The sequence below is a fragment of the Mirounga leonina genome, unplaced genomic scaffold (assembly GCF_011800145.1).
Source record: "Mirounga leonina isolate KUSES-001 unplaced genomic scaffold, KU_Mleo_1.0 Mir_154, whole genome shotgun sequence".
In the NCBI taxonomy this organism is placed as follows: Eukaryota; Metazoa; Chordata; class Mammalia; order Carnivora; family Phocidae; genus Mirounga; species Mirounga leonina.
Window position 1 is genome coordinate 49686380 of NW_023270389.1, and position 12319 is coordinate 49698698.

General features: G+C 47.2%; 1 protein-coding gene across 2 annotated transcripts in view; it reads left to right on the forward strand.

Annotated features, from left to right (window-relative positions):
* Positions 1–12319, forward strand: part of ASTN1 (astrotactin 1) — a 290281-nt gene that overhangs the window by 249307 nt on the left and 28655 nt on the right. For both annotated transcript variants that reach the window (XM_035010736.1, XM_035010737.1), the window contains exon 17: positions 10999–11267. In XM_035010736.1, coding sequence (XP_034866627.1) covers positions 10999–11267 — 269 coding nt within the window. The remainder of the gene's footprint in view (positions 1–10998; positions 11268–12319) is intronic.

Genomic DNA, 12319 nt, shown 5'->3' on the forward strand with positions numbered 1-12319 from the left:
GTACCCAGAGCCCATCTCTGATACCTCTAATATCACTCCTCATCCTATCAGTGTCTACTTTTCGACCCAGTCCCCTACCTCACACATGGAAAAATGAGCTTATAAAAAGACGTAGCTGTGTACATTAGCGCTGAGTGCTCTGCCTGACATACAGTAGGCACCCAATGAAAATTTGTGATTCAGTAAACTCATTCCCTCTCATTTCCTCCCTTGGATCTTAATTGTGCCTTCTGAAATGTACAGAAATTCATGTGATTCCACTTCGTGTGACATCCCTTCAAATATATGGCGAGAGAACTCCCAAGCCTGTTTCCAGGTCTTCTTGTATCCATTCCAGACTCCCCCAGTTGTTGATATGACACCGTGTCCACGTGCCCTGGGATCCTGACTGCCCTCCTGAGTGCCAAGAGTGTCTCTCCACTCGTGTCACCCAGAAGTGAGCCAACTTGTGTGGCTTGACATGGCGCCGTTTCTGTCCCTTGCTTTGGTCACCACACTCTCTCAAACACAATCTGAGATTACATCCACATGCCACGCATTGCCCCTTCATCTTGTAACCCTTGCTTGCCCATGCATCTGGCTCTTTCCACCACTTGCAGCCAGGCTGAGCCACGGAGGCTCCCTCACAGACCAGTGTGGGTTGCAGCTCTGGGTGAAACCACATCTCATAAGGAGAGTTCGATTAAGGCTGGATGGGCAGCTGCAGAGACCACAGTGTCTGAGAATAGAGCGCAGGTCAGCGAGAGGTGAAAAGGGCCTGGTCCACTCAGCACATTTTAAACTCAAGAGATGAGGACCAAGAGGAGAGGGACTTCAGCAGAATCCAAATCACCACCAGGAGCCACAGTCCATTTGAGCGGGTGGCTCTAATGGGCAGGGGAGCAGCATAAATTTCAGTGAGGCAAAGCTAAGTGGTAACGGACTTTAAGTTCTGTCATATACAGTTAATTTGCAGAACAAATTGGTCAGGGCAGCAAAAGGATTTAACATCCAAATCCATTTGAAAAGCAGAAGCTAGATGAGTATCAAGAGGAAAATGGAGACCGTTACAACATTCCCTTGCTGGTTGGAGTAGTATTATTATTGAATAATATTTTTATTAAAAATTTCTAGACCATTTGGTAGTTAAAGCTATTTATAGGCCAGACTCCACAGTGTCTCAGCAAGGCACTGAATCTCTCACCGTGGGGCCACGTAAGCCCCAAGAGGCTCCCACCTGTGTGTAACTCATGTCTGCATCCTGGCCATCCTCACACACACACACACATGTGCACAGCCAGGCTCTTGTCATGTGGAGCCAAGGCAAATGCTGGCCACATGTCCATTCTACCCATTTCAGAATTGCCAAGGAGTTTCTCTCGATCATGCTTGTCTTGTCCAAGTTTGAAGCCAGAAAGGAAAGAGATGGTGAGCTCAGCCTGAGTAGGAGCATATGGGGCAGGAGATGGAGTAAATGGAGGAAAAGGTAGAAGGAGTCAGAGAGTGTCCCTGAGGGGATGGTTCTGGCGAAGCTAAGGGGACTCATGGGCACCCCGTGGCTGGGAAATAATGCTGCCTGGTAAATAGAGGGAAGCATCATTAATTCCATTCTGAATCCGACTAGAAGCTCCGAGAGGCCCCCAGTGGAGCCCTCAACATTAGCAGAGGCCCACGCTGGGGCCGAGAGCTCTCGGTTTCTCTCTGGTCCAGCTTCCTCCTCTCCTTGTGCCTGGGCTACTCCCCTGAGCGATCCTGGCTCCTTCTAGGGGAGGACCCCAGAGAGGGGGGAGCCTTCTGCTCTTGAGTGGTCTGAGATGCACAATTGGCTTCTCAGCTCCGCTTCCCAGACAGGAAACACAAGACTGGCGGGGGGGTCGGGGGGGAAGCCTTAGTCTCTAGACAAGTGCTTGGGAGGCTTTTTGCTGGAGCCCGCTGAGTGTGCCCACTCACTCATGTGGTCTTTCTGCTAATGGAGATTTGCAAAGAGCCATCCTGCAGGTGTTCCTCATTTTCACCTCTCTCTAAGCCTGGTCCTCCCCCTCCCTCCCCATGCCACTCTGTCTGGCAAATCAGCAGGGATAATCCCATGCAGCTCTGCACATCCGGAAGGCTGTGACTCTGAATCTCTATGTCGGGTTTATTTTGATGTTGACAAGAAGCTGCACACAGCTGCAGCGGGGCCTCGGGACGCTGAGGGAGCTGGAAACTTCTTCCCTCTTCCCGTTGCCTGGTGCCCTGGGACGAAGTCCAGTGGGTGAATGGCCAGCTCCCGAGTGGCCAGCAAATGGATCGTCACTGGCAGTGGGTCAAGGGAGGGCTCAGCAGGTGATGTCACAATGCTAAAGGCCATGGACATTGCAGTGGGTCGAGTGGTGTCCCCCTAAAATTCTTGCCCACCTGGAACCTCAGGATGTGATCTTATTTGGAAATAGGTTCTCTGCCGATATAACAAAAATGAGGTTACCTTGGACTTAGGGTGGACCCCAAATCCAATTAACTGGTGTCCTCAGAAGGGAGAGAGAGATTTGGACATCCAGGAGAAGGCCACATAGCAACTGAGGCCAGGACTGCAACAACGCAGCTCCAAGCCAAGAGTCTCCAGGAAATGCCCCGAGCCACTAGAAGGTGGAAGAGGCGAGGAAGGTTCTTCCCGAGAGCCCGCAGAGGGAGCGTGGCCCTGCCGACAACTTGACGTTGGACTTTCTGCCTCCAAAGCTGGAGGAGTAGATTGTTGTTGCTGGAAGCCACCCCGTGGGTGCTGACTTGTTTTGGCAGCCCTAGGAAATGAAGGGGGAGGACTTGATAAGAACAAAAGCCTAGGGTAAACTGCTCAGAGTCGCACAAATGACGTTTTGGCGAATAAAGAACGGGACTGTAAGAGGCAAATGAAAAAAAAAATGGAATCATGTCCCCATTACAGAAGGGGAGTGTTGGACCATGTACCCCTACGTTTATGACACTCCAGCCAAGGCCAAGAGAACACCTACGGGGTGCCAGGTGCTGGGCTCTAGGGACACACTGGTGAGTAAGGCCCCATCCTGGAGGTGCATGGGGCAGACAAGACATAAAACCAGACCCTGTCTGACACGGGTGCTGGGCACTCCTCTGGACACAGGCTCCAAGCACCAGTGGAATTACTTCTAGTTGGGGTGACAGGAGCAGAGAGGCACTTGGTGAACGTCTAGGGAAGGACGGAAGCAGGGAAGAGAGAAAGACAGACTCTTTGGGTATGTGAGGGGAACAGTGGTACCAGCCCCGTCTCCCATACCAAGCACATGTGTGCACTTAGTAAATGCTTCCAGATCACCCCCACCCCCACCCCGCCACCTCAGGTTTCCTGGCCTGGCCCTTATGGTGAATCCTAATGAGGCTTTAGGGTGCAGACTTGAGGAGTTGCAGGCAATAAAAGACCAGAGAGAGCTAAAATCCCTCTGCTTCTTGCCATCCCCATATATTTGTTGAACACTTATCAAGTGCCAGGCATGGGGTAAGAACCACCACAGTCCAGCAAAATGTAAGGCAGCTCCTTGCCCACTGGGGACTAGCAGTCTAGCTGATTAGAAGGGCTCATTTCTGAAGTCAAAGCTTTAGGGCTTCCTAGGAATTCTTGGATTTTATTTTTGATCCTTTTGAGACACATGGGCTGTGTAGAGACAGGTCTCCAGGCATCTCGGTGGTTCACCGAGCTATCTTCATTTTCCCCTCTTTGCATGAAGTTTAAGATGAAAAGGGGTGCAGTGGGAGTCACTGCTAGGCAAAGACTATCTTTGTGTTTTTATTAATCCCTTGGCAGATGCTGCTATGTCATTTTTTGGGCCCAACCTCTCCTAAATGGACCGTCACTATTACTGACCAAAAAAGAGGCTGACAGAGGCTTTGGTGAGTTCTGGTCAGAGGTTTGGTCAGTTTATTACTCAGTTAACTGTTCCCGTGCCAAAGAGGACTAACGACTTTTGGCAAAGACAAAGCACTACGCCCACACCAAAACTTCAGTTTCACATGAACTTAATTAGCCAGGAACCTCAACCAGGCGATTATTTGTTTGACAGGCTCATTAAGGGGGGAGGGGCAATCTCAAGAAAATGTAACCTTATGTTATCAATCAATTTTTAAAAGCCTTCTGGGGTATATATACCGTTTTATTTATGTCTCCTACAGCTTCCAAATCTGCATAGTCATAATTGATGAACAAAATTATCACCTGGAGGTGCCTTGGGGAAAGGTTTAATTCTGTATGGTAGACAATGTTTCACGAGGCAGGCAGAAAATTGGAAAACTGCATTTTTAGAGAAGAAAAATGTCAACAAGAATTGGAGGAAAAGTAAGCATTTTCTGGCTAAGTATCAATTAAACAAAAAATTCAATTTTCCAGAAGACACCTTTTCTTCAACCTCCCAGCTAATGGTGCTTTGCTAAGGTGCCCAGTGGATATTTGATGACTGCTAATTACTTACACTGGACCTCACCACACCCAGAGATGTTGCTCATCCTTATAACAAAGACCATTTGCTATTTCCAGAAACTTCCTCAAGAAATACCAAAGAACTAATTCTGAAGTTTCAGAAACTTTAATTTTAGAACCAGAAGTAAAGAATATATCCTGACAAAAGGATTTCTAAAAAAAAAATTGTGAATTCATTTGTAGGAAAGGACAGGAGTATAAACCCTATGGAGCTGGAACTGTTTCTGAACGTGCTGGACAATCGCGAACCAGTGGTTTTCTAGTATTGAATCCCAAAAGCACATCCCCAAAGATGTGCTTCCTCTGAGCTAATGGGTAGTGATGAATGTGTGGCTGGAAACTCGGGTGGGCTCCAGTGTTCAGGCTGAGCTGGGGTTAAGTAGGAAAACTGCAGAAGACAGAGGGTTTCACGTTTCATCCTTAGGACTGTTCTCAGGGTCCAGAGTGTCCCCCGACTCTTGCTGTTACAAGCACTGTCTTTTTTTGCTGGGGAAGTGGGATACGCTGCGCTGAATCCTGGTACCAGGGCTGTCACTCAGCTCTCAGCGCTGGCCACGCCCCCACAGCAATGTGCCTTCCGCCTCAGCTGCTGTTTGGTGCCCGTGGCTCAGGACACCAATCAGACCCTTGAGGCCCTCTGCCATTGGTGGCTACAGCTTCCCCACGTTGATTCGTCACAGGAGAACCACCGTCTGCTCCTCAGAGCCACAATTGGCTGCCCCTTTTCTGAAGCTTAAGTCCTTCAGCTCCAACGTAAATAACTCCATGCCCATCAGTAACTTTGGGATGCCTGTGTGTGTTTCACACAATTTGCAAGATGTATTTCTGCAGTATTTCTTCAAATCTTTGCAGCTGGATAATCTCAGGCCAAGTCACATTTGTACCTGACGGGAGGGGAACTTGCTCTGGATTGCTGTTCCTCTTTTTAGGAGAAAACTAGAAAAATCTCCAAAGAACCCAGGACAGCAAGGAGGGAAATGAATTGAAACCCAGCCTGTCTCATTAGTACCTCATCACTTTGTATACAAATCATTATGAATGATTTATTAATTCGACAAACATTTATAGGCATTCAATAAATATTTGCTTAATGAATTGCCGAATGCATTAGCTACTTGTTAGGCGCTGTGGGCTATGACACTGGAAGAACAAGACACAGTCTGGCCCCAGGGAGCCCATCTGATGGTGTGGCTGGTGGGCGGGGTAGGCAAGAAGACAAGGCATTGTGAGAAGAATTAATTTCAGAGAGTGCTCAGTCCATCCCAGGCACCACGAAACTCTCTTCATGGATTATGTCAGTTCATCTTTACCACAGCTTTACTAAATCAGTTCGGTTATTATCTCCTTTTTATATATGAGAAAGCCCAGGCACAGCAAGAAACTGACCCCAAATCGTACAGCTTGCAAGTGAGAAGGTCAAAAATCAATCCCAGGCAGAGTGACTCACACTTCACCCCATAAGCCGCTGTGGCATCGGGGCAGCCGTGGGCGAGAAGAGGAGTGGATGGTTCAGGGAGGCAAAGGGTGTGAAGACTGGGCGATTGGTTGGAAGGGCAAGGGAGAACCAACAAGGAAGCCGAGACTTCCATGTTGAGCAACGAGGAAGCCAGCGCGGTTTGCTGAGCTAACACCTTCGAGCGAGGAGCAGGTTGCTGGGGACAGTGTGGAATGACCACAGCAGTTGGGGACACGTTGAGTTTGAAGTGCCCCTTGGACATTCAGGTGGATTTCCAAGCAAGCTACTAATGAGGCTCTGCTATACTCATGGGAGAGGTCCTGGCGAGAGACAAGAGAGTTGGCTGTTGTTGGAATAATGCTTCGTTCTTGCCGCTTGATTGTTTAAAGCTTTAGCAAGGGGCTAACTGTTTACAAATGCCTTGGTTGTATTTGTTTGACTTGTGTTTAAATTTTAAATCTATGATCATGAGTTATTATATTCACCCCCTTTACCCTTCGTATATATATACACACACATACAGAGAGAGAAACATATATATATATATATATATATATATACACACACACACACACATACAGAGAGAGAAAGACAGGTAGAGAGATGATGGCTATGGATACACTTGAACTAGGTAAAGGAGTTTCCAAGCTAAAGGCACAGTTACTGGCCCCAAGCACTCATTGTCTCATACAGAGGAGTAGAGAGAAGTGGCCAGCTTATGCCGTCTCCTCTTTCACCTGATTATTAATCCATCACATTGTACTTTATTCAGGTCTCAGAGACTGTCTTATGGCAAGTCTAGGAGTTAAGTTCAAGTCATCCAGGGTGACTTAAACCTCTCTGTCCAAGGACGTGACCGAACATCCTAAGAGACCGATCCGAGCCGGAGTGCATAGACGGAAATGTGAATTCAGATAACTCCAGGACACCCTATGTGAACAGGAGTAGGCTGGGGAGGCGATGGAGGGCAGGGTGTCGGTGGGCTCCAGGGCACAGTTAGCCATGGCTGTGCTTCATTTGCCCCATGTCAAGCTTTCTTTCTCGCAGATCCTAAGCTATCTCCGAGAGCTAGGATCTAATTAGTTTGCATTTGATTTCTTTGCCGCCTAATGAACTACCTCTGTAGTTCTAGCTGTGATGTCATTAACATCTCATTGCTTTGGGCACCAACTCAGGAGAGAGAGTCTTAAGCAGTCCCAGAATCCTACAGGAATCGTACCAATTTCCTTCATAACGACTCATCCACCTCCATGACCTGTCGGTTCCTACCAGCAAAGCAGACCCTGTGTGAGGATGGGTCAGTCACTTTTATCATCCTCGTATTGTTCCTGAGTCTAGGTGGGTCAGGATGTACATGCCTAAGGCCATGGGCACATCCACAATGAGATTCTGAACGTTGAGGATGCCAATATTCTCATTCCACAATATTCTATTGGGGAAATTCATCCACTGTGTGCTGTAGGATACAGATTTAGCCTAAAGCAAATGGCATTTATTTATAGCAAACTGTATTTGCAAAATGCTTTGCAGTTTTGGGGTTGTTAACTACATTCCAGGTTGGCTGTTCTTCTACTTATAAGAAAGCTAAGTGTCATGGCTGGACTCCAAAGCCTCCCTGAGAGCAATTAGATGAATTCTGCAAATAGGAATCAGAGGGGGCCACACCTGGGTGTTCTGGATCAGAAGGCACCTTTGCCTATTATAATCTTTTAAGACTTTAGCTCTAGCTTCTTTCTTATGTCCAGAGACCCTATAATTTGTTGAAATCGTATATTCATGTTATTAAAAGACAGTGTAGTGTCTTAAAGCGCTAGAGCGTTTCCACTCAGGATCTAGAGGGCAGAAGAGGCAAGAAGAACCTACGGACTGTAATCCTGTGTGGTCAGTGGATGGGGGGAGCCATTGAACCATAAGGAAATAAGGTGGGGTCTCCTCCTGTGACTTTCCACACATTGACCTCTCTACTGCCTACCCCAACACTGAGGGGGAGTTAAAAGCAAATGTCAAAGATCAGACTCTCCTGAAGATTTTAGGATTTGGACTACTCTTTCACTTGCCACAGACATGATGGTTATAGGTGCTCTCTTTGGGCAAAGGGAGATTTATCTGAGCTTTCACCATCGGACTCCATCATTTTAAGGGGTATTTCCCAATTGTGTCTTAAACTGCACATGGAAAAGGCATTTCCTCTTTGAAAAATCTCTCTCACAGACACATCTCTATTCTTTGCTGGAGCCTGAATAGATGGCTTTGGGAGTTCCCTGCTCATTACCTCGGTATAAATCCAGCTCCTCTCTAGACAGCTCCGTCCTGCATGATGAGGGGACTGCAGCGGCCTTCAGCAGGCCCGCTTTCTAAGGACCTGAATATTTTCAGGAGAAGGAAAACAGGATTCTGGATTAAAACAAGAGTTTGGAGGTCTGCCACCATTTCTTTTGCATCCTCCTCCCCACGCCTCTCTTCTCCCTAACCTTGCACCTATCCGGGGCTGGAGGATATTGAGCGGGATTCGCTAAATCTTGATTTTAATGGGGATAGTCAGAAGACAGCCGCCAGGGAACAGCCCCTCAAATGTTTACAGCAATTACAAGCCTTAATGAGGGAGCGCGGGAGGGCAGGGAGGTGGGCACTCAGCTCCACTGTGTTTGGGGATGCAGTGCCCTCTAGTGGCCGCATCTGTCTGTCAGAACGGTGCATCCCAAGTAATAAAAGGGCCCCTGGCCTACAGAGGGATGTGTATGGGGTGTGTGGTGGGGGAGGAGGCGGCGGAGTTCCTGGGTATTTGGGGATTAAAGGTGAGAGAAAAGGAATGTGGTGGCAGATTATTTCCCCCTTGAAGTAAATTTTACTCCATGTGAAGGATATTCAGGAGGATTTTAATTTTCTGTCTCTCAGTTACTTCTGTCTCTCGCTGTGTATGTTTCTCCTAGGGATACATTTTATGGAATTATGTTACTCATTAATTTTTAACTATTTCATTGAAAAAAATGGTACCACAACAAACTTTGTTAAGTAGCCAGGTGTTACTTTTCCACAAGTTTTTCCGTGGTGCCAAAGTGGCCCCACAGAATTCATCGCAGATTATTTCCTCTCACAGAAGAGCATTTTAGACTTGATATCCCCATCTAGTGGTCATTTCGTGGGAACTCTTTCCCAGCCCCTGTTGAATCCTTTCTCAACAAGGAGGGCTGTGGGTTGATGAAATGCCCCTGGTCCTCCAAGAGACCGTCAAGCTCTCTGGCATTTTTTTTTTGCATAGCAAAATTTTTTAAACTTTATCTTGAAAAGAAACACTGTGTCTTTTCTGATTTTTTTTAAATTTCATTCACTTTCCCAATGAATGAAAGGCGGCCTGTTTTTCTAGAAATCATTTCAAGAATCCAAGACCTCATTCACTTCACTTATCTCTACCTGGTTCATATTAGCTGTTGAAGAAGGCTGAGGCCTGGCCAGGGGCTAGGTGAGGAGAGTCCTGCTAGGTTGTGCTCACTTTACAAATATTCCCAGCCACGGGCTTGACTGAGGTGCCTAAACCTGAATATCAATCAAGATTTACATGTGGCTCTGAGTGACTCTGGGGCTGGCTGGTGTGGGCTCCTGGGCCTCCCTGTTTGATAACACCATTCTTTGCTTTGGTGTGTGCAGTTATGCAGTTCTTATAACCTACGAAAGGCTTCAGTTCAACTCTGGGTTTGTTATTAAACAAATTGCAAATGTGAAATAAATTATATCTCACATTTATAGTCACTGAGTCCCATGTCAGTGGAGCTTCTGGATGGAAGATGCCTCATCCGCACACTGAGGATATTCATCTGGGAAACAACAGTGTTGAAATGTCTCATGATGTTTGCAAATGGGCTCATATTACATGGCAAACACAAGGGAGGAGGGCAGAGAACTCCCTGGACCCCACAAGAGAGAACCCTGTTAGAAAGGCAGTGAGTTGTAGCTCTCAGTCACCTTCTGAAACCCCTTTGCAAACCCTTCCAGCCATTTCCCCCAAAGATCTGGCCCATCAAGTACCACATTCCTGAGCGGTTCAGGATGACCGGAACGAGTGTTCTGTATCTGCCCTTTATTTCTAGAAGCCCAGTGGTCTCCACGAAATTGTTTCCTGTTCGGGCCTGTAGCTGTGTCACGAAGGGTCTGGGATCTCTTGCGGAGCCCAAGGGCTTTTGGTCAGTGGACTGTACTTCCAACTTCATCTAGCATGAATAAGTTAAATGGGAAATCATGAAGGCTTGGAAGACAAATATCAAGCCGTGTTTTCTTCCACAGGGAACAAAGTATTACTTATTTTCAGGTAGGCATTTCTCATCTTTGTCACCAAAAATAAACCAAGAATTTCTCTAACTACTTTTCACTCACCAATCAAGGACGTTATAAATCCATCTCTTTGGAGTGCCCAAACTCCCTCCCATCTTCCGTGCATTGATGAATAATAAAGCAGAAAAGTCCTCTTCCTTCCCAATGACTTAAAGGCTTTGGAATCCGACAAAATTTGATTCAAACCCCAGCACTTACAACATACTAGCTGTGTGATCTTGAGGCTCTTGGCCTCACTTTCCTCATCCATAAGGTGGGTGCAATGGTAGAACTCCATGCAGAGAGTTCTTGTAAGTGTTAAAAGAGGTCCGGGACAGATCTCACTTCATAGTTCGGGTAAATCTTACCTATAGTTATGATTAAACTCTTATGATGATGGTTGGACATGCACTAGCCACTGTGTTATGTACTTTAAAAACATGTTGCCTTTTATTCATCGCACAATGCTAGAGGTAGGTACAAGGAATATCTTCATTTTATGGATGAAGAAACTGAGTCCTGGGGTAATCACTGTTGTTACTGTTGTTACTGTTGGGATTATTGACGATAGTCATAGATCCTGCAGACACTGCAGATGCATCCTTCTGAGAGGATCGGTGGAGCTGAGGGTTCTCCAAAAGGAAACAACCTGATCTCACATCTGGAAGCACAATTCCTGAGTGCTGGAGTCAAATTCCTGGGATTTGACTCCAGCACTCAGGGGCCACGAGATCATGCAAGACCTTGCTCTTTTGCCTCATTGCCTCATTGCTCTTTTTCATTTTGTGTCTGGCAGGCAACTCCCCATCTGACGAGTCGGAGGAGCGGGAAAGAGACCCCAAGGTGCTCACGTTCCCAGAATACATCGCCAGCCTGTCAGAGACTGGCACCAAGCGCATGGCAGCTGGAGTCCGCATGGAATGCCAGAGCAAAGGACGATGCCCCTCATCCTGCCCCCTGTGTCATGTGACATCCAGCCCTGACACTCCTGCTGAGCCAGTTCTACTGGAGGTGACCAGAGCAGCCCCCATCTATGAACTGGTGACCAACAACCAGACACAGAGGGTAAGAGGCTTGGGACGCAGGGAAGCATCAGCAACAACAGATGGCTTTCCAAATGGCCGGAGTGGGGGTGTGGTGACAGGGTGTAGTTGAGTTCCGTGCTAGAATAGGGATACTGAGACTTTTTGTTTAGCTAATCCAGGCACATAATTTGCTTAGATTTGCATGTTTGCATATTAAGTCAAATCAGTGCATCCACAACACCCATGGTAATGACTCAAGAGTCACAACTCAGCATTTGTGTAGATTCTTGAGCAACAAGGGCTGGGAAGAAGAAGGTAGGTAGATCAGGAGGTATGGCATTCATAGTCACCAAAGTCATTGTTCAGAAAGACTCAGGGGACAGTTATGGAAGGAAGGCTGGCTCCCCTAACAGATCCCAAGCCTGGATTGGCTGCAGCGAGGCTAGGAGTGTGTCAGGCATAGGTTCCAAGGGAAGGGTCTGGTCTTAGCCTAGAGGGGATGGTGTCATGCCCATGGCTCTGACTCTAAGAACAAAGACCACAAAACCCCACATCCAAGCAAATCTTTTGCCTTATATTATACTGCTAGGTCATGACGTGTCCCAAGCACCCCTCCTTTCCCTGTGTGGCTCCCTTTCCAAAGGTGCTACGAGAAAATGAATGGACCCAAAGGGATAAGCTGGAGAACTGTGGCAGAGACAGTGGCTTAGCTCATTCCCTAGCTCTCTGATCTCCTCAAAGACAGAAAGAACAGAGTGGGTCACAACACACACAACAGCAACGATGATGACAATGACAAGAATAAAAACACAAAAGCTCAGGGTGTGGGGCTTCTGATGCTACAGGCAAAGGTGACCTTGAGGGACCAGACCATAGTAGAGTCAGAGCAGAGAGCTCCTCACCTGCCTGAGAGCTGTGTTCCTCCAGGTAGGGTGATGATTGCTTTCTCTTTCCCCTTTAAGGGACACCTGGTGCATCACAGTTGTTTCATAGGTGATGCTCCGCCAGCAAGGAGGGATTTTGCACGTGTATGCTGCTCTTGCCAATGATAGTTCAAAGCAACATTCCTCACAGGAACAAAAGGATAAGTGG